Source organism: Neoarius graeffei, chromosome 6 (genome assembly GCF_027579695.1).
Source record: "Neoarius graeffei isolate fNeoGra1 chromosome 6, fNeoGra1.pri, whole genome shotgun sequence".
Lineage (NCBI taxonomy): Eukaryota > Metazoa > Chordata > Actinopteri > Siluriformes > Ariidae > Neoarius > Neoarius graeffei.
The window spans coordinates 102,247,001-102,270,448 of NC_083574.1; the positions used below are offsets into that span (position 1 = coordinate 102,247,001).

General features: G+C 41.7%; 1 protein-coding gene across 1 annotated transcript; it reads right to left on the bottom strand.

The window, feature by feature from the left end:
• Positions 1-451: 451 nt before the first annotated feature.
• On the bottom strand, positions 452-23,163 carry LOC132887600 (long-chain specific acyl-CoA dehydrogenase, mitochondrial-like). The gene is made up of 10 exons (XM_060923069.1): positions 22,998-23,163; positions 18,742-18,879; positions 18,438-18,602; positions 18,208-18,274; positions 17,894-18,058; positions 10,777-10,878; positions 8,502-8,615; positions 3,576-3,703; positions 3,017-3,103; positions 452-692 (listed from the first exon to the last, which is right to left on the bottom strand). The coding sequence occupies exons 1-10, from the start codon at positions 23,111-23,113 to the stop codon at positions 599-601; spliced, it is 1,176 nt and encodes a 391-aa protein (XP_060779052.1). The 5' UTR covers positions 23,114-23,163; the 3' UTR covers positions 452-598.
• Between the last annotated feature and the right edge of the window lie 285 nt (positions 23,164-23,448).

Genomic DNA, 23,448 nt, shown 5'->3' on the forward strand with positions numbered 1-23,448 from the left:
ATCATAAAAAGTTGCCCAAAAACAGTCAAAATCATTCAGACAGAAGTGATGTTGCCCAATCTCCCTGGGAAAGTGTCGAAGCGCAGTTGCCCTGTGCATCATCACCTTTAGACACCAGATCCTGAAATTCTAAACTTTATCACAGCTGAAAGACTGAACAGTCAGTATTATATTTTTTAAAGGCAGTTGTGAGGTCATGTGTCACCGCATCAGCATTTTTTAAAATTCCTGAATCCATTTTTGCTGCTTCAGTGATGACGGAGAGTGAAGTGGAGCTGAGCGAGTCGGAACATTTCACATCTCTAGTGCTTTAAATATTACTGCTGTTTTAAAACATTGAACACAAATGACAGCACAACAACGTAAAAAAGAATAAAGGTTAAATTATTTATTTAAAAGTTAAACTTAATTATTTTCCTGGTTGATTGAAATAAATCACCGTTGTATCACATGAACTTGAAGAAAATGTATTGCTACATGATCAGCATTTCTTAGCTACATGTACATCATGGCACTTCTCAGGAACACACAAACCACTAAACACTCTCAAACCAGCTTCTCAGTCGGATCCCTCAGCTCGGCTCAGCGCCCCTCCCGTCTATTTGTGTCCGACGATGGTGCGAGCAATCAGCTCCTTCATGATCTCGTTGGTTCCACCATAGATGGGCTGCACACGAGCGTCCACGAAGGCTCTGAGGATGAGAGCATGTGAGAAAAAACAAAACAAAACCCCACACCAGAAACCAACGCAAACCTCCTGAACATCATCTGGAATTAGATTGAGATTAGAGGATGATACACATTCAAACTTGCTTTGAATGGATCCAGAACCAGCTGTATGGTAATTAGTTCACACCACAAAATTAGTAGAAACCCTCAGTTAAATCTGGAAATTAAAGAGGTGTGTATCAACCAAGTGCAGGAGACCACGCTGCTGGGAGTAGTTATAGATGACAAACTTTCTTGGAAAAAACACATATATAAAATTGTTAATAAAATAGGAAGCGGCATTTCTGTTATTAGAAGACGCAAGGCATGTCTCCAAAATCAACTAAACGGGTAACAGAAGCTTTAATTTTGTCAAATCTTGACTATTGCACAGTGGTCTGGTCAAACGCCACAGCAGACATGGTTAATAAACTTCAAAAAGTGCAAAACAGAGCAGCATCCATTGTCCTTGGCTGTGATTTCAGAACAAATGTATTTAAAATGCATAAAAATCTCAGCTGGTTAATGGTGCGAGACAGACTATTTTATTCATTATTAATATTTGTAAGAAATGTATCCACATCCAAAATCCCGCAAGTTCTACACAGGAAACTATATTATAGTTCAGACAATTATAACTACGGGAGCGGCACGGTGGTGTAGTGGTTAGCGCTGCTGCCTCACAGCAAGAAGGTCCGGGTTCGAGCCCCGGGGCCGGCGAGGGCCTTTCTGTGTGGAGTTTGCATGTTCTCCCCGTGTCCGCGTGGGTTTCCTCCGGGTGCTCCGGTTTCCCCCACAGTCCAAAGACATGCAGGTTAGGTTAACTGGTGACTCTAAATTGACCGTAGGTGTGAATGTGAGTGTGAATGGTTGTCTGTGTCTATGTGTCAGCCCTGTGATGACCTGGCGACTTGTCCAGGGTGTACCCCGCCTTTCGCCCGTAGTCAGCTGGGATAGGCTCCAGCTTGCCTGCGACCCTGTAGAACAGGATAAAGCGGCTACAGATAATGAGATGAGACTACGAGACATGCGGCAAGAGGAAACTTTTCACTGCCAAAAATAAAAACAAACTACAGTAAAAGAACAGTGATGTACAGAGCCATGGAATTTACTCCCCAAACACTTTGGGCAAACTATTAGGAAAAAAGATTTCAAATTGTTAGTGAAGAAACATCTCTTAAATGGATACATATAAAACTATTTGAATTATTAACTGAATTATTAAAGAAATATAGAACGCTAAAAATATAGAATAAAATCATACAGCAAGGAATAATAACTAGTAAGTAATAAATAGAAAATAGTTTGATGCTAGTTGTAGAATGTCTGGATATGCATTGTACTGAATGTATTATCAGTAATTAAAAGTATAATTTTGTGGTATTATTTTGTTAGTTTCATTTCATTTTTATTTTTCTATTATGGTACCTTTATTGGTCTGTTTTTAATTTTCTGTTGTAATGTATTGTATACTATGTGTCGGACCCCAGGAAGAATAGCTGCAGTTTTGCTGCAGCTAATGGGGATCCTAATAAAACAAACAAACAAACAAACAAACAAAGGGAGCACATCTAGACTGGAATATAGAGAGCCCTGATTTCTAGATTAGATTGATGTATGGGATAAAATGACCAAGGTTAAAGGTCAGAGCATGAATTCAGATCAGAACAGCGTTTATCTAATGGCGCCCCCTGCTGTTTATACAGTGACTCATCTCATCTCATTATCTCTAGCCGCTTTATCCTGTTCTACAGGGTCGCAGGCAAGCTGGAGCCTATCCCAGCTGACTACGGGCGAAAGGCGGGGTACACCCTGGACAAGTCGCCAGGTCATCACAGGGCTGACACATAGACACAGACAACCATTCACACTCACATTCACACCTACGCTCAATTTAGAGTCACCAGTTAACCTAACCTGCATGTCTTTGGACTGTGGGGGAAACCGGAGCACCCGGAGGAAACCCACGCGGACACGGGGAGAACATGCAAACTCCGCACAGAAAGGCCCTCGCTGGCTACGGGGCTCGAACCCGGACCTTCTTGCTGTGAGGCGACAGCGCTAACCACTACACCACCGTGCCGCCGCTACAGAAATGTAAAAGTGAAAAATATGTCAATGTTAAGAACTCCAGCAATTATATCGGACAAAAATGAAATTTCTTTCACCCGTACAGGGTGGAGTTACGGGTGTGACCAAACATTACAAGCAGGGAATCTAGAGCATTGATTTCTAAAGCTTGAAACGGAATAATGGTTGAAATTAAATGCTAGATCTTTCCTCTGCTTGGCTGCTGTGTGTCACTCACTTGGCAATTGGATACTCCCACATGTAGCCCCACCCACCATGCAGCTGCAAACACTGAGTGGCCACTTTATTCTGTAACTCTGACGCCCTGCAGAGAGAGAGACACAGCGAGAGCGAGACACAAGATTAAATTTAAAGTGGATACTGTTTTTACAAGCACAAAGATGTTTAAACAGGAGACTGACATGCCACGCCCTCTCAGATTAACCCTGACTCTTATAGCGTCATCAAAATCACTCATCATTTATCATTAACCGCTATCTCCGCCTGCGGCAGAACACGCACTAACATGAGATGTTGCTTCCATAGATCTCAATCTTTGGCAAGAGCGATCAGGGAATTTATATCAACACCTGTCCATGCTGTGATGTTATCTCTCCATCTCTTAGGTTGCCGACCCCCGTTTCTCTTTCCATTAATCATGACTTCTAAACAGATCTTGCTGACGCCACAATCCATTCGTTTTATGTGGCCAAACAGTTTGAGTACTTTACAAAATCACTCATATGGATCTAAATACAGAGTGAATAAACTGGAGCGAGAGAGAGAGAGAGACTGACCAGTATTTGGCAATGGAGGCAGTGCCAGAGTCCAGTTTCCCCTCACTGTGCAGCTGGAGGCAACTATCAACGAACGCTCGACCTACACAGATCTCCGTCTTCAACTCAGCTAATCTGTGCTGAACTGTCTGCCCAGAGACACACACACACACACACACACACACACACACACACACATTATATATACACACACATTATATATACACACACATTATATATACACACACACACATTATATATATCCGCTCTAATTCATCCCAAAGGTGTTCTGTCGGGTTGAGGTCAGGACTCTGTGCAGGCCAGCCAAGTTCATCCACACCAGACTCTGTCATCCATGTCTTTATGGACCTTGCTTTGTGCACTGGTGCACAGTCATGTTGGAAGAGGAAGGGGCCAGCTCCAAACTGTAAAAACAGTCTGCATGCCTAGGGGCTTGATTTTATACACCTGTGGCCATGGAAGTGATTGGAACACCTGATTCCGATAATTTGGATGGGTGAGCAAATACTTTTGGCAATATATTTTATATATGACACTAGGGCTGAACGATTTTAAGAAAAAATTGAATTGCGATTTTTCTGGCAGATATTGCGATTTCGATTTCAACCACGATTTTTTTTCTTTAAACCGAGTTTCAGTGCAAATTAATTAATACAATGAATTCCATAAAGCTAATGCAAGAATGAAAACTGAGGTCAACAGATTTCAAATGTAGGCCTGTTTATTAACATTGAGTGCCTGAGGAACAAGTTATAATAACTTAAAATAAAAATAAAAAGAGAGCCATCTTGCTTAAGTAAACTTTTGCTTCTTTTACTTTTCCCATCTACAACATATCAGACATAAAAAAAGGTTGATCAATGGCTCAGCAGCATCAAAATATTGCACTTTTGTAAAAGAATGTACATGAGCATTATAAATTATAACTAGAGCCAACAATTCCCCTGTGGGAAATAAGAGTGATGCAGTGGCTGTAGCAGTCGCTATTGCAGGCCCCTCCCTCCTGTGTGTGAGAGAGAGAGCAGACCCTCCCCCACCCGCGCGCTCAGAGACAGAGAAAGCGCACTTTTTCCTCACAGCGCTCCCTCCAAACAACGGGGATTTACATGACAACGGAAGGAGATATTCACAAAACTCTTTCACAATGAGTGCCACAAGGCTTTCCTGAACGTAATTTTTTTTGTCTGTAGTGTAAAAAATGAGGACAATTTATTGACGAAACAAAACATGGGTCAGTTTAGGAGCACTGAGAAAAACCGCGGCTTTGACGATCCCAAAATCGTGTTGTCTGAGATCGCGATTTTCGGTCAAAAACGATAGATCGTTCAGCCCTATATGACACACACACACACACACACACACACACAATGGATATAAAAAGTGTACACACCCCATTAAAATGATTGGTTTTTCAGATGTAAAAAAAAAATTAGACCAAAATCAATAATTTCAAAACTTTTCCCACCTTTAACGTGACCTACAACCTGTACAATTCAACTGAAAAACAAATCTGTTCAGGGGGAAAAATAAAAAACGTACAATAAGCTGGTTGCATAAGTGTACACACCCTTAAAGTGCCATTCCACCATTGGATGTATTCTTTGGCATAAAATACAATATATTTTATGACAACATGACTAGACAGAGAAATCTTTTCGCTTCAAAATGATATATCAAACATAATTTTTTGACAACGACAAGTATATTAATTTTGCGACCAAAGTCACCTACCCTTTTAATTTCCGCGCGGTAGTGAAACGTGATGTCATCGGCAGGTTCCCCTTCTTGTGTACCACGTCACATGTGACGTGGCACAGTTTATCAGCAATGGCGGATAGAACACGATTTCCACTTGTCGATTGCTGTGCTGATATTCACCATCGACCGTCTCCTTTGGGCATCACTCGCTATTTTCCTTCGCTTCTTTTCCGAAGCTGACAATCGCGTTCTGTCCGCCATTGCTGATAATCTGTGCCATGTCACACGTGACGTGGTACACAAGAAGGGGAATCTGCCAATGACATCACGTTAAACTCCAAATAAAGTTCAGACATTTACTCAGTCGCCTCCTCCAGCAAAAGCCAGGGTTCACAGAGAGCTTACAAAGCATCAAAGGGATCTCATTGCTGAAAGGTATCGGTCAGGAGAAGGGGACAAAAACATTTCCACGGCATTAGATATGCCATGGAGCACAGTGAAGACCGTCATCAAGAAGTGGAGAAAATATCAGAAACACTTTTCAGAAGAAAAGTGTTTCTGATATTTTCTCCACTTCTTGATGACTTCTGAAAAGTGTTTCTGAGAAAATATGGGACAAAAGTGACATTACTGAGAATTGGACGTCCCTCCAAAATTGATGAAAAGACAAGATGAAAACTGGTCAGGGAGGCTGCCGAGAGGCCTACAGCAACACTCAGTGCGTTTACATGCACATAGAGAAAATCGAATTTCTGCCGTAGCTCGACTGAAATCGAAGTTCTAAATGCCATGGAAACACCTTAGCTCGGCTGAAATCGAACCGAACTGGATTTCTCGTAATCGAGCTATGCGACCTAGATTATGCGATTGTAGCCGAGCTACTTAGTGCATGTAAACCCTATCGAGCTACGGAGTCGAGCTGCTTACTTCAGCACTGCCCCTTCCGGAAGTGACGAGACCACAAGCGGGAAACACAACAGCCTCGGTCGGAAAAAAAAAAAAAACAGCCTCGGTCGGCATGACACTTCACCTTAGCTGCCCACTTTATTAGGAACACTTCTGTTCATACATACAAACTACAAACACTCTTCTTGTGAACACGGATAACTTTGTTTATACTCTTGAATAGCTCTTCTTCATGACGACAACCAGAAGTGTACCAACACGATGGGGCGTGTAGCGCCACCTGTGGCTCGGGTGCACAATGCACCTCACTCAATAGCTCGATTTCCTTGTGTGCATGTAGGATTGGATTTCTCTGGCACCCCTGCTGGGACCCTTAGCTCGATTACCGACAGCAGCTCGATTTGGATGTGCATGTAAACGCACTGACTGAAGGAGCTGCAGGAATTTCTGGCAAGTACTGGTTGTGTACTACATGTGACAACAATCTCCCATATTCTCCATATGTCTGGACTATGAGGTAGGGTCACAAGACAGAAGCCTTTTCTTACAGAGAGAAACATCCAGGCCCGGCTAAATTTTGCAAAAAAAAAAAAAAAAAACAACATCAACTCTCCCAAAAGCATGTGGGAAAATGTGTTATGGTCTGATGAAACCAAGGTTGAACTTTTTGGCCACAATTCCAAAAGGTATGTTTGGCGCAAAAACAACACTGCGCATCACCAAAAGAACCCCATACCCATGGTGAAGCATGGTGGTGGCAGCATCAGGTTTTGGGGTTGTTTTTCTTCAGCTGGAACAGGGGCTTTAGTCAAGGTGGAGGGAATTATCAACAGTTCTAAATACCAGTCAGTTTTGGCCCAAAACCTTCAGGTGTCTGCTAGAAAGCTGAAGATGAAGAGGAATTTCATCCTTCAGCATGACAATGACTCCAAGCATACATCGAAATCAACAAAAGAATGGCTTCACCAGAACAAAATTAAAGTTTTGGAACGGCCCAGCCAGAGCCCAGACCTAAATCCAACTGAAAATCTGTGGGGTGACCTGAAGAGGGCTATGCACAAGAGACGCCCTCGCAATCTGACAGATTTGGAGCACTTTTGCAAGGAAGAGTGGGCAAATATTGCCAAGTCCAGATGTGGCAGGCTGATAGACTCCGACCCAAAAAGACTGAATGCTGTAATTAAATCAAAAGCTGCTTCAACAAAGTATTAGTTTAAGGGCGTGCACACTTATGCAACCAGCTTGTTATATGTTTTTTTTTCCCCTAACAGATTTGTTTGTTTTTCAATTGTACAGGTTATAGATCACATTAAAGGTGGGCAAAGTTTTGAAATTATTTATCATGGTCTCATTTTTTTTACATCAGAAAAAGCGATCATTTTAACAAGGTTTGAACAGTATAAACAGAAAAAGTCTGTCACTGTCCAAATACTTATGGAGTTTACTTTTTTAAGTCCAAGAAACAACTAAAATACCTAGAGAGTTTGGAGTGAGGGGGAAAATTCCAAAGTTGAAAAATGCCGAGTAGTAACATATCCTTGAAAAAAATAGCCTCACTGAAGCTGGAGCTCATACCGGCCATTATTGTTGTGTGCGAGTTTGAAATCCGATCACTCCTGTAGGAGGAGTAGCGATATTTGTGAAATTGCATAGGACCCCTGTGGAGCCTCATCCGTGGCAGGTGGCGCCACCTGGTGAACAACTCTTGTTGGAATATGTCTTTAGAGTCTTCTGGGTGAGTTTCAGTGAAAACGTCTGCTGTAACGGTGATATTTGACAGTAACGCATGTTAGTCCGCAGGTCCACTAGGTGGTATGGTGACCTTTAGTTGTTACCAGTTGGGTTAAACAGACAGTAGAGGAAGAAACAGTTTGGGTTGCATACTGTGAGAAATGAGGTGACCAAGCTGCACACTGTGTTCATTAGAAACATAATAAAACTCCTTAATGTTCAGCAAGAAGCCTCCCGTGAGTTACTACAACGTCCCAGCAGTTTACGAAGAGCAGAGAGTCACCCAAAAATTTCAGACGCCTATAAAATCGTAAATATGACAGGTGGCGCCACCGTCTTGACCACTTTTATGCACACCCACCTGGGAACACTGGATGCAAGTTTGATCGAAACCTGATCACTCCTGTAGGAGGAACAGCGAGTTTTGTAAATTGTGGACGGATGACTGCAGACGACGCGTGATCACATAAGCTCATCCAGCCTGGCCTACAGCGGGATGAGCTAAAAATCATTTTGTTTAAAATGAAAGGAGTTGAAAAACACAAGGAATCTTTAAAGTCTAAACTGTGTTTTTATTTATTAAAGTCCCACCTGGAGGTTAGAGATGGTTTTTCCAAAGGCCTTCCTCTGAATCACGTAATTCCGAGTCTCCTCAAACATAAACTCACAGCTGGCCAGAGCCATGACCGCTATTATCAGCCGCTCCTGAGAGAGAGAGAGAGAGAGAGAGAGAGAGCGCAAGTCTAAATTCACTACTGTTTATGGACCTTACTTTAGAAAGACCCTGATGTGGGTGGAGCACAGAAGCACAGCAGGCGGTTGTTTGCGTCTTAATTATTTTCTTTATTGCTGCTTTTCAGCACACAATTCAAACTCTCTCTCACACACACACACACACACACACACACACACACACACACACGAGTCATTCTATAATTAGGGGTACATCTCAAGTCCATGTGCTGTATTTGTCAATTTCACTAACTATTAACTTCAGCCACTGATCTTTTGTACTGTACATTAGCACACATTTCTCTTTTATATAATACAAAAAGTCAACAAATTACATCATTTTACTCTGCAAAAATGCATATATAATACTGGAATTTGGTGTTTTTATGCTGTCCGATTTTCCAAATGTCAGGTTTGGTCTTCATATTTACATTTTAAAAAAAGGTTTTTGTTTAAAATTTTTACAAATATTTATTCATGGTAATTATTATAATATGACAAAAGTGTTTAAAAGCCTAAAATGCTTTATATTATAAATTAAATGAAGAATTTTGTGTGCGTCCGAGAAACTTATGTCAGCTGTGTTACCCACTGAACCCCCCCCATAAATCGGCAAATGGTTTGGTCCTAAGTCATGTGACCAACATCATGTGATGTCATATCCTCTTTGGTGGGAAATTTGAAGACCGTGTGGTAAGTTTTGAGTTCACCTCTTCAATATTTTCATCAATACTGTTGTATAGTCCTAGAGAGGGTTAATTGTCTGTCAACTGTGTTGTCAACATATTCATATAAACCTGATTTAGAAATTGTATTTACAAAGTATACAGCTAAAGATAATAAAAATATGAATTGATTAAGGTCTTGTAGTGAAAGCTCTGAGGTCTGCAGTTAGCACGACACTCTAAAAATGGCCGAAATGTCAACTGTGTTACCGTCAACTGTGTTACCCATCAGCTATGACACAGTTGAGGAGGAGGATGTTTTTGTCACTTAATCTTCATATTGACAGACAAACAAACAGAATGATTTAATATGTTCAATTTGTTAAATAAGCTACGTTTCTCTGAAATTGTGTCTAAATGTTGTTTTAACAGTTCACCTGAATTCATCAGCTTATTTGTAGTTAAATTTAAAACAATAAAAAGCTCTTTTTATCCTAAAAAGTGTCCTCTTGTTCTTCTGCCCTGTCAACTGTGTTACTCCCGTCAATTGTTTTACATTGCCTGTCAACTGTGTTGCAAGTGTTTTTTGTGCTATAAATCTCTTATGTGTTTGATGAACTGTAAAATAAAAGATTGGGGATTATCTCTGGATAGGGAAGTCTTGTATAAGGAGGGAGAACAACTCTAAATTCGACGTAACAAGGATTTATGTTGAAAAAAGTGTCATTCTGCATCACAGTGAACCATAAAATCCTATTTATGAAGCTCAAAATTCATATTTTCCATAACAGTTGTACAGATTAATTAAAAACATCTTGTTAATGGACTTAAGCACTTTCAAACAAATGTGTTTTCAAATGTGTAGTGTTTTTATATATGTTTAAGATGACATAACATTTGTCCATAACACGGTTGACAAAATAAACAATCAAATGTTCATTTTCATTAAAATATTTTAAAAGTTATTTAAGATTAAGCTTGGCAATTAATTTGTTTAGGAACTTGAGGGTATATACCATGGAAACATAGGTTATTTATTGAAAAAGAATACTGAGATTTTGCTTTACATGAAATGTACCCCTAATTATAGAACGACTCACACACACACACACACACACACACACACACACACACACACACACACACACACACACACACACAGGCTACCAGCAAGCCCTCGGCACCGCCCTCCCCTTCTCATTCTCACACACAAACACACGTTAATTGACAACAGGTGTAGTGACACGACCACTCAGCTTCCCTGACGCTCGGCCACGCCCCCGCTGCCACACTTGCATAGCTTTACATTATAAATTTAACTCATGCAACAGTGTGATGATAAACCTCATTTGGGAAGAAAGACATCGAATGAAAAATATAAAAAAAAGACAAAAGGAAAGAAGGAGGCAGAACGAAAGATGAAGTGATAGAAGAGGGTAAAATCTCCTCCAGTGTGGAGCTGCTCGTACCTGAGGCAGTTCATTCATGAGATAGTAAAAACCTTTATTCACTTCTCCCAGTACAGCATCAGCTGGGAGGCGAACATCCTCAAAGAACAACTCTGCTGTGTCCTGTACACACACACACACACACACACACACACACACACACTTAAAATCCAGCTGCAGCTCCACATAAAGATTAAATACTGAAAATACAACCCCATTTCCAAAAAAGTTGGCAGGGTATCTGCACATTTTTCAAGCACAAATTTAAAGACTTTTAAGACATTTTCAAGACCTCTAAATGGAAAAATTAAGGCTGTACCATGGCAAAGAAAATGATAAATACGACAACTTAAAACTCTTTTCTGCAATAGTTTTTTTTTACTAACTTTAAGAAGAATGCACACAATTGGTGAACAACAGGGTGCATCAATGGCAACTGTTAGACAGCAAACAGCTGAAGCAAAGTCGTGTGTTCTGGGCTGCAGAACTACTGTAGCAGCAAGGAGAAGACTGGGGTTTACTGGAGAAAACACCATGAATCATTTCAAAAACAATAAACGGCAAGTAGAACCAGCTGAACAACCTTAGCCGGCATTGTTTCAATCCCCAAAGATTATCTTTGATGTGTGATTTTGTGTCCGACAGCAAAATCAGTGTGAGTGTGGTACAGTACACAGCTGGCTGAGGAAGTTCTCGAGTATCTTCTGCATTATAGCAGGGAACAGCGTAAACCTGTTTCTGCAGCCATACAATCATCAGAGCGTTACATTAAACACAGAAAAACTACTGTCACCTTTCATAACCATTATCAATATTAATCAATGTGCCGTAATAACTGCAAACTAATTATCATCAGTGCAATCGTTATAGCAATGTTCATTATTCAAAAATAATCATTAATTATTATCTATAATCCAAGAATAACTGTTTGTATTACTACTAATAATAATAATAACTACTTTTTTAATAATAAAAAAAAATTAACTCAATTTTATAACATTTTAATAATCACTACTTATTAGCTATATTAATTAATGAATAGAGTAGCAATTATTATAATTCAGTATTATTAATTACTACTTAATTAATAAGCAGTGATTATCAAAATGCAATTTAATAATAAGTAGTAATTATCATCAACTAAATTATACTAATAAATAATAAGTAGTGATTATTAAAATGCTATAAAATTGAGTTATAAGATTAGTTAAAATTATTATTAAAAAAGTAGTTATTATTATTATTAGTAGTAGTAGTAGTAGCAGTGATACAAACAATTATTCATGGATTATAGATAATTTGTTTTTAATAGTGAACATTGATAACAACTGAACTGATAATAATAATAACATTAACAAGTATTACTAGTAGTATTATTGTTTATTATTATTATTATTAGTAGTAGTAGTTATTTTATATCAATGTTCATTATTTTAAAAAATTATCTATAATCCATGAGTATTTGTTTGTATTCTACCAATTACTACTTTTTAATAATTATTTGTAATAATTTTTAATAACATTTATTAATCCCTAGTACTTATTAATCACTAATTTATAAGTAGTAATGGGCGGCACGGTGGTGTAGTGGTTAGCGCTGTCGCCTCACAGCAAGAAGGTCCTGGGTTTGAGCCCCGTGGCCGGCGAGGGCCTTTCTGTGCGGAGTTTGCATGTTCTCCCCGTGTCCGCGTGGGTTTCCTCCGGGTGCTCCGGTTTCCCCCACAGTCCAAAGACATGCAGGTTAGGTTAACTGGTGACTCTAAATTGACCGTAGGTGTGAATGTGAGTGTGAATGGTTGTCTGTGTCTATGTGTCAGCCCTGTGATGACCTGGCGACTTGTCCAGGGTGTACCCCGCCTTTCGCCCGTAGTCAGCTGGGATAGGCTCCAGCTTGCCTGCGACCCTGTAGAACAGGATAAAGCGGCTACAGATAATGAGATGAGATGAGTATTATGTCCTATAAGTCCCATTTTCCACCTGACTCTTGTGCGCATGCGCGAACCCCCCTGCGTTTCACTCCGGAGCACTTGACCTCTAACACATGCCCGCCTCGTGTCCGTGAAAAGCCAGTTTCCCAGTGGGCGTGTCCCCAGCGCTGCAGTACCATCTTTAAACACATTTGTGCAATCCAGCGCTTTTTATCGCAAACGATTCTTCTCCTTATTTTGGGGGTATTTGTCATCCCCCAACCACTTGTCATTAAACAGACATCTTCCCATAATTATCAACACTTTCTATCTCTCTCTCTTCACACCCACCACACCGCCTCCAGTAGCCTCCTAACGTTAGTTCTTGATCTACGGAATGCACAGAACGCACAGACCCAATGCTGCCCCCAAAAGGTCCGCTGGTCACTTTTAAAATTACGGTTAAATAAATACCCCGAACCGGATGGAGACATTTCACTCGTTCGGTCCAATATTAAATTTAATGCCTCCCTTTCGAAAATTCCAGTCATTCCAAACAATTTAAGACGTTTTTAGGCCTTGAAAACCAAAAGCTGTATTTAAGACTTTTTAAGGACCCGCGGGAACCCTGGTTGGGACAGTGTGTAAACTGTAAAGAAAATCATGTGATAATCTGCAAATCCATACATGTCAACCCCTCACGGCTCTCACCTGCACTGCCTGGTAAAGAAATCCATAATTTCCAGACCAAATCCATAGTAATATTTCATGCATAATAAAAATGTATCAGATCTTACCTAATATATGCACTGGTTTATTTCTGTACATCCATATGTACTGTTCACACTCAATTAAACAACAGTCAGTGTTTTCTTAAAGGAACAGTCCACCGTACTTCCATAATGAAATATGCTCTTATCTGAATTGAGACGAGCTGCTCCGTACCTCTCCGAGCTTTGCGCGACCTCCCAGTCAGTCAGATGCAGTCAGACGCGCTGTCACTCCTGTTAGCAATGTAGCTAGGCTCAGCATGGCCAATGGTATTTTTTGGGGCTGTAGTTAGATGCGACCAAACTCTTCCGCGTTTTTCCTGTTTACATAGGTTTATATGACCAGCGATATGAAACAAAGTTCAGTTACACAAATTGAAACGTAGCGATTTTCTATGCTATGGAAAGTGCGCACTATAATGACAGGCGTACTAACACCTTCTGCGCGCTTCGGCAGCGCATTGATATCTGAGCTCCGTATCAATGCGCTGCCGAAGCGCGCAGAAGGTGTTAGTACGCCTGTAATTATAGTGCGCACTTTCCATAGCATAGAAAATCGCCACGTTTCAATTTGTGTAACTGAACTTGTTTCATGTCACTGGTTATATAAACCTACTGTATGTAAACAGGAAAAACGCAGAAGAGTTTGGTCGCATCTAACTACAGCCCCAAAAAATACCATTGGCCATGCTGAGCCTAGCTACATTGCTAACAGGAGTGACAGCGCGTCTGACTGACTGGGAGGTCGCGCAAAGCTCGGAGAGGTATGGAGCAGCTCGTCTCAATTCAGATAAGAGCATATTTCATTATGGAAATACGGTGGACTGTTCCTTTAACCCTATATCAGTTCAACAAACTTTAGTGTCTCTTCTCACATAATCCAGTAATTTGGGGTTCGCTTGGCACATTGTTCAGCAATGTTCCTGATTGCTTTTGCGTGAAGAAATTAATTGACGGCTGTCTCTTTTTCTGGTTTGCATTCTTCACATGCATTTGAGATTTCATGTGTTCCCTCACGTCGTAAATTCCAGAGGCAAACACTTTCACGTCTCTACAACAAATTGTGCAGTTGACATACTCAGCACCCATTTTGGAAGCGATAATTATTCCACTGAATGTTTCTGTCCATTCAGGAAGAAAGCGACCTCCAGTTTTAGATGTTTTGAGTTTTTTCTTCGGTGGTGCCGACATCTTGACCTGTCTATTGTTACGCTACATGTGCTGTTATTTCCCGCTCGGTGTGCAGGAAAATCACAATTGCGCATGCTCAGACATTCGGAATGGCTTGTTGGTACTAGCGGAAGTACCGGTTGAGTAATTCTAAATGTAGAAAATGGCGGCTCCCGTGCATTTTCGTATTTCATGACGATTTTTTTGATGGTAATAAATCAAAATAATTTTAAGGTGAAAATGTAGAAAAATCCGTAGTTGAATACCACTACGCCCGTACCATTTTTAAAATGCCAAAATCCGTAGGGAATACGGGAAATCCATAGGGGTTGACATGTATGCAAATCATGGAAACTATATTTCATTTAAAATAGTGAAAATAGTACAAAGACAACATATCAAATGTTGAAACTGAGAAATTTTGTTGTTTTTTGAAAAATATATGCTCATTTTGAATTTGATGTCAGCAACACATTTCAGAAAAGGTGGGACGGGGCAACAAGACTGAAAAAGTTGTGTAATGCTAAAAAAAAACCTAATTAGTTTAATTGGCAACAAGTCAGTAAAATGATTGTGTATAAAAAGAGTATCCCACAGAGACGGAATCTCTCAGAAGTCAAGTCAAGTCCAGTTTATTTGTTTCGCGCTTTTAACAGTAAACATTGTCGCAAAGCAGCTTTACAGAATTTGAATGACTTTAAACATGAGTTAATTTTATCCCTAATCTATCCCCAATGATGAAGCCTGTGGCGACGGTGGCAAGGAAAAACTCCCTCAGACGACATGAGGAAGAAACCTCGAGAGGAATCAGACTCAGAAGGGAACCCATCCTCATTTGGGCAACAACAGACAGCCTGACTACAACATTAACAGTTTTAACAGGAAGTCTGTGTTGTTGAAGTTATAAACTCTTCATTGATGGAAACTTGAGTGCAAAACTGTTCATGACAACTGCAGCCCTAAAGTTAGCAAGTCAACTGTAGTCCTCAGCCATAAAAGCATTACTGTAAGAGTCCAGAGCGTCTTCCAGGTGTGACTTTCAACTGTCCTCATGGGGCTGTCCTCCACAGGAGCGATGCGATGAGACTCCAACCAGACATAGGGCACCAGGATGGATCAGGCAGGTCCGAGGAGCAGAAGTAAAGTTGGGGAGGGGGTCACCGCTCTGTAAAAGACTGCGTGGGCAAACAGCGCAACAATTTAAGAATAACGCTCCTCAATGTAAAACTGCAAAGAATTTGGGGATCACATCATCTCTGGTCCATAATATCATTAAAAAATTCAGAGAATCTGGAGAAATCTCTGTATGCAAGAGACAAGGCTGAAAACTGACACTGGATGCCTGTGATCTTCAGGCCCTCAGGAGACACTGCATTAAAAGCAGACACGTGTCTGTAGTGGAAATCACTGTATGGGCTCAGGAACACTTCAGAAAACCATCGTCTGTGAAAACACTTCATTACTGCAGCCACAAATGCAAGTTAAAACCAGATATAAACAATATCCAGAAACACCACCACCTTCTCTGGGCCCGAGCTCTTTTACGATAGACTGAGGCAAAGTGGAAAACTGTCCCGAGGTCTGACGAATCAAAAGTAGAAATTCTTTTTAGAAATCATGGACACCACGTCCTCCAGGCTAAAGAGGAGAGGGACCATCCGGCGTGTTATCAGTGCACAGTTCATCTGTGATGGTATGAGGGGGCGTTAGTGCACATGACATGGGGAGCTTGCACATCTGGGAAGGCGTCATTAATGCTGAATGATATAAACACGTTTCAGAGCAACATGCTGCCATCCAGACAAAATCTTTTTCAGGGAAGGCCTTCCTTCTTTCACCAAGACAATGCCAAACCCACTTTCTGCACATATTAAAACTGCATGGCTCCGTAATAAAAGAGTCCGGGTGCTAAACTGGCCTGCCTGCAGTCCAGACCTGCCTCCCATTTAAAACATTTGGCGCATTATGAAGCGCAAAATACGATAAAGATGTGAAACCCCGAACTGTTGAGCAACTGAAATTGTATATCAGGCAAGAACGGGACAACATTTCTCTTTCAAAACTACAGCAACTGGTCTCCTCAGTTCCCAAATATTTACAGTGTTGTTAAAAGTTGAGGTGATGAAACACGGTGGTAAACACGCCCCGTCCCAACTTTTCTGAAACGTGTTGCTGACATTAAATTCAAAATGAGCATATATTTTCCAAAAAACAATAATATTTCTCGGTTTCAACATCTGATATATTGTCTTTGTAATATTTTCAATGAAATATAGGGTTTCTCATCTCATCATCTCATTATAAGTAATAAATACAAAACACTTTGATGCTAGCTGTAGAATGTCTGGATATGCATTGTATTGAATGTATTACCAGTAATTAAAAGTATAATTTTGTGGTATAATTTTTAGTTTCATTTCATTTTTATTTTTCTATTATGGTACCTTTACTGGTCTGTTTTTAATTTTCTGTTGTAATGTATTGTATACTATGTGTCGGACCCCAGGAAGAATAGCTGCAGTTTTGCTGCAGCTAATGGGGATCCTAATAAAACAAACAAACAAAGGGAGCACGTCTAGACTGGAATATAGAGAGCCCTAATTTCTAGATTAGATTGATGTATGGGATAAAATGACCAAGGTTAAAGGTCAGAGTATGAATTCAGATCAGAATGGCGTTTATCTAATGGCGCCCCCTGCTGTTTATACAGTGACTCAGAAAAGGAAAAGAGATTTGAGATTAGATCAGCAGTGACAGCTACAGAAATGTCTCGTCTCATCTCATTATCTGTAGCCGCTTTATCCTGTTCTACAGGGTCGCAGGCAAGCTGGAGCCTATCCCAGCTGACTACGGGCGAAAGGCGGGGTACACCCTGGACAAGTCGCCAGGTCATCACAGGGCTGACACATAGACACAGACAACCATTCACACTCACATTCACACCTACGCTCAATTTAGAGTCACCAGTTAACCTAACCTGCATGTCTTTGGACTGTGGGGGAAACCGGAGCACCCGGAGGAAACCCACGCGGACACGGGGAGAACATGCAAACTCCGCACAGAAAGGCCCTCGCCGGCCACGGGGCTCGAACCCGGACCTTCTTGCTGTGAGGCGACAGCGCTAACCACTACACCACCGTGCCGCCCCTATAGGGTTTCTGTGATTTGCAAATGATCACATTCTGTTTTTTACAGTTTATACAGCGTCCCAACTTTTTTGGAATTGGTGTTGTATGCTAATCATCAAAACCAGTATGATGTGACATATAGTGTGTGTGTGTGTGTAAACACCTGTGCTTTGAGGCCGATTTTCTCTAGTTTACGTCCCTTGCTGAAGCCCTTGGTGCCGCTCTCCACCAGAAACAGACTGAGACCATGAGCTGCTGATTTCATTTCACGATTTGTTACAGCAACAACAATAACCAGATCACTCATCCACCCGTTAGTGATAAACACCTGGGGGGGAGGGATGACACAGACAGACAGACAGACAGACAGACATACAAACAGACAGACAGAAAGGGTACAACACATTTAATATAAATAAATAAATCCAAACTTTATTTGTTAATGTAGCAGAAGAATATTTCAGCATCTGTTTAAACCTTATTTCCATTGAGGATCCAGTCAGTGCCATCTTGCCGAGCATATGTCTTCACTCCCTGAATATCACTGTGTGTACACACACACACACACACACACACACACACACACACACACACACTACTTGCTGCAGTTCCCCTCTTTCACCAACAGATGTCACTTGTATGCTAGTGAAATATCTAATATGAATATGTATACGATTGTGTGCCATCATTAGTGGGCGTGGCCTCACCTGCCTGCCCCTGGCTCGCTCATGGCGATGGCACCAATGCATTTCCCAGCAGCCATCTGAGGCAGGAAGTGCTCGATCTGAGCCTGAGAGCCATAATGACTGATGTACGGCATCACAATCTCCGAATGCAGAGAGAAACCAGGACCAGAACAGTTCGAGTACATCCTACACACACACACACACACACACCAACCAAAATGATCCACTGAGATACCCAGAGAGAGAGAGAGAGAGACAGACAGACAGACAGACAGACAGACAGAAACAGGTATAGTAAGTGAGACAGTAACCCAGTGTTACTTACTGCTCCTCCCACATGATGGCAGCAGAGAGCAGGTCTCCTCCGATGCCACCATGTTCAGCAGGAGTGTAAACACCCAGCAACCCCTGCTGGCCCGCCTTCTCCCACACCTCCCTACTGACCTCGCCCGCCTTCTCCCACCTGTAAACACACACACACAACCAATTAAAATAAAAACAAGTTAATCAATTTTTAAACATCAAACCCTTGTATATGATTGATTGATTGATTGATTGATTGATTGATTGATTGATTGATTGATTGATTGATTGATTGATTGATTGATTGATTGCATTCCTCACAGGGTTAGGTTTAGATTTTTGAGGCTGTGTGAATCACTTTGGTTAAAAATACCCTGATATTTAAGCGCTTTAATTGTTGTTTTACACAAATTTGGTACCAGTCATCTCATCCAACTTCCCAACGGCATTCTTGGATCCAAAACATGAAGATCAACAGCTTTTAGCAAACCTGGGTCACATCGCTACACTGTTCCGCTGTTCCTCTCGCTATTTTCACACAGATATTCTGGAATCTTGGTGTAAAGAAACACCTCAATTTTCCAGCTTTAGTGATTTACGCTGAAAAATAAATCCAGCATGAAGCCGAGGCAGTGTGTGTTTTTACACCGTGAGCTGGCGTTCAGCAACCAGAGGCGGGACGGCGTCTAGGGGGACGCAGCTACACATCGGAAATATGAATACTTCAAACATACTGGCTTTTCAGGGGGGAAAAGTCTGTTACAGAAAATTACACTCACAAACAGAGAGAGACAGAGGAGTGGAGAGACTCATTACATTACAGGTATTTAGCAGACACTCTTATCCAAAATGACATGCAAAATACCCAGAGTAGCCTGGGGAGCAGTTGGGGGTTCGGTGCCTTGCTCAAGGGCACTTTAGACATTCCTGCTGTTCCAAGGAATCGAACCAGTGACCTTTTGGTCCCAAAGCTGCTTCTCTAACCATGAGGGCCATGACTTCCCCCAGCAAGACTCGTGCAAGCAACATGTTTGATCAGAATAATGTTGGAGAATAAAGTGAAGCAGTTTAAGTCAGAAAGGGGTGCGGACCTTAGACACCGTAGATGGAGACTTGAATTTGCGCTGATTTTGGAAAGAGGTACAACGTCACAACCCCTGTCCCGCTGTGCCAGCTGTTCCTTTTACATTGCAGGCATTTAGCAGAGGCTATGTTGCTCTGGATAAGAGAACACACCCAGAGCAGCCTGGGGAGCAGCTAGGGGTTCGGTGCCTTGATCAAGGCCAATTCAGCAATTCCTGCTGATCGAGGGAATTGAACCAGCAACCTTTTGGTCCCAAAGCTGCTTCACTAACCATTAGGCGTCGATTCCAGCTCTGTTACTAGCAATCGTTCTGGCTCAGAGGAGGAACAGCACAGACCTGCCGTTCCACATTCGGATGCTTTATACAGAATGCAACGTGAAATAAAGGCGCAAGATTTCTGCCTTGAACAGACTGCGGAAAAGGGGCCACTGTTACATAGATACAAATGTTACACCGTTACAACATTACATTCCGAAATTGTTACATTTTTACAGTTTCACAGGACAAAAGATCAACAATGTTCTACAGCAGTGGTTTTCAAAGTGGGGGCAGGGGCCGCCAGGGGGCGCTAGGGGGGCCTCAGAAAGTTGGAGGGACGATAAAAAAAAACTGCGAAAAAAAATATACTTTTTAAAAATAATTATTATTAAATATATTGTAATTAGTTTTTTAATCATTATTATAAAATATAATTATTAATAATAATACATCATATCGAAACGTTGTTTGCCATGCTCATCTCTCCGATTGCCTGTGACGTTGCGGTTTGCGCCATTTATCAAGCTGCTTTGCTCCTCAAGCTAGCGTATTGCTTGCATAAAATGGACAAGTTTTTGAAAAAGAGACCGACGGAACAAACCAACAGCCCTGCTGTGGAGGACACTGCTGCGAAAAAAATTAAGAAGTCCTGGCCACCTAAAATCCGAAAATATGAGGCAGCATACATTAAGTATGGCTTTACAGCCATACAGAAAAATGGCCATGATTGCCCGAAATGTGTCCTCTGTCTGGAGACCCTGTCAAACGAGTGCTTAAAACCTTCGAAACTTCAGCGTCACTTGGTACAAAAACATCCGACAGATGCCGAAAAAACAGTAGATTTCTTCAGACGCAAAGAAGAGCATTTGGTCAGGCAATCTGCTGCATTCACCCAGCGAGCTACTGTCCCCGAGCGGGCCCTGAAGGCATCATTTTTAGCCTCGTACCACATTCCTCGTGCTAAAAAACCTCACTCAATTGGAGAAGATTTGATTTTACCAGCCACCAAAGACATTGTCCGAGAATTGCTTGGTGAGGATGCTGCCAAAAAAAAAAAAATCGATGCTGTCCCACTCTCTGATAACACCGTGAGCTGACGGATTGGTGACGTGGCTCAAGACGCATCTGCTCAGCTGTTGGAGCAGGTGAGAGCCAGCGAATACGTCGCACTTCAGCTGGATGAGAGCACAGATTTATCCAACGAGGCCCAACTGCTTGTGTACATCAGATTTATTTCACAGGAAAGATTTGTGGAGGAAATACTATTTTGTAAAGCACTTGAAAGAAGAACTACTGGGAAAGACATTTTTCAAGTTTTGGACGATTACATCGAGTCTAACGGATTGGACTGGACCCGTTGTGTGGGGGCGTGTTCGGACGGAGCCGCGGCAATGACCGGGAAGATCAGTGGAGTGACCGCTCTCATTAAGCAGAAGGCCCCGCATGTAGGGGCCACACACTGCATGCTCCATCGCGAGGCACTGGTCGCAAAAAGGACGGATAACAAGTTGAATCAGGTACTACAGGAGGTTATACAGTTTATTGTTCAGTGCGAAAATATTTGTGTTGAAAACATGTTAGTTAATAATATTCTTATGCTAAACAAATATAACAATTATTGACTATTGAATAAAAGTAAGAGAAAACATTCTAAAAGTTGATGTTTCTATACATATTGTGTAGCATTGTCTGTGGGTTTGCAAAGGGGTCCCCGGCCAGAAGCTAATGCTGTTTGGGGGGCCTTGGCATGGAAAAGTTTGGGAACCCCTGTTCTACAGTAATGTTAGAAAAAGATCAACAAAAACAAAGACTTTTTTGCAGACTTGCATTACACACTTACACTGTTGCACGTTTACCGAGTTGCTTTGTAACAAATTTCCATAGTTAATATTTTTACACAGTGTTTATCAGCAACAAAACAGTGTAATTCTGTAAATCGCTGTCATCCGCTGTCCATCGCTAGTGATGATGACTGCTTCAGTAGCATGCACAGAAACACAGATGGGCACGAGGCCTGCACCAGAGTGACAGAGCCGTCCACAGCGGTGGCATCACGAACAGCCCGGCCGAGCTGCCATTGGAATGTCGGGCCTTGTGAGCTCTCACATATTTTTCTCCTCTCCTAATCAAGCGCCTTGCATAGTAAGATAAGACAAACGATGTAATGCCCCCATTGTGTTGTCTCTCTGGACCTCCAGACCTGATGCCAAATGGTGCACAAAAGTACCACAGACCTGACGGGTATGGAAGTTGCCCCACAGTGACAGCTGACTTGCTGAGTGATGCCATCCGTTGGCCATTTGAGTGGCTCTTCCACATGCCATCTGGTGGTGCACCACTGACACTGTTGGGTTCATCTGCCACATTTCACCGAAAAGCGCCCTGCTGCCAGCACCTTATCGGCGATGTATTATTTAAACCATAGCTGGAACCCAGGCAGGTGCTACCACTCCGGGTCAGAGCGGACCTGGGAGCAATGGTGATTAAGGGGTAACTCCACTTTCCCCAATACTCAAGTCCTCCTGGACCTGAGACTCACCACCGGTTGCAGTTTAAAGTCACACCCAGGACTAAACTCTGTAAATCCTGTATGTTACAGCGTAACAGTATAACGGTGTATCGTCTCTGTAGCCGTGTAAAGACAGAACTGCGAAAAGCTTTTCATCTTTATGCTTCTGATCACATGATCTTATAGAATTGAGCAGGAGGATATTTTATATTTTGTAAAATTGGAAACTGTTTTCAATTGATCCTCAGCAAAAAAGTCTTTGAAACACTTTTAACATAATTTACATTTAAACATTTTAAGAGAAAAAACAGCGCAGTCATGAGTGATGGTTAACTACCAAACAGGAAGTTACCATCGTTAGAGATATGTGATTGAATAAAACATGTGATAGTAATGTGGCGTTCAGGACGTAGCCACTGCACTCACTCTGCATGATAAGGAACTACTTCTTCCTTAAAGAAGCGCCGGACGTTCTGCCTGAACAGGTCATGTTCCTCAGAGAAGATCCGCCGTGTCCCGATGTCCATCAGCGACTTGGCCATTGAGGTCTCAGGGCGAAAGGGGGTGGGCGTGCCACCCTGCAGGTGCTGCATTCTGGGAAAAGAGAGTTACGGGGAAAGTTCAGGATATTGTGATCAGCAGAAGGAGCAGGACATTATACAGCTTACTGCCACCGTCAACACTATCTTCATCATTCCATTCAGAAACACACAGCGCTCTTCAGCAGCAATTAGGGGTGGCACGGTATTTGTACTTGTATTGGACCGTCACGGTCCGGTACATGTATTGTCACGGAGAATACACGGTACTCTTTTTTTTTTTATAAGAACTAAACGCGGAACTGCTGTGTCGTGTGAGGATTCATTCAGGGCATATT

Excerpts from the sequence above, each read along its gene's own strand:
- LOC132887600 (XM_060923069.1), bottom strand. The coding sequence starts at position 23,113 with ATGGCCAAGTCGCTGATGGACATCGGGACACGGCGGATCTTCTCTGAG. Across the intron at positions 18,059-18,207 it reads GGATCCTCAATGGAAATAAG|GTGTTTATCACTAACGGGTG; the intron begins GTTTAAACAGAT and ends CCTCCCCCCCAG. Across the intron at positions 8,616-10,776 it reads TCATGAATGAACTGCCTCAG|GAGCGGCTGATAATAGCGGT; the intron begins GTACGAGCAGCT and ends TCTCTCTCTCAG.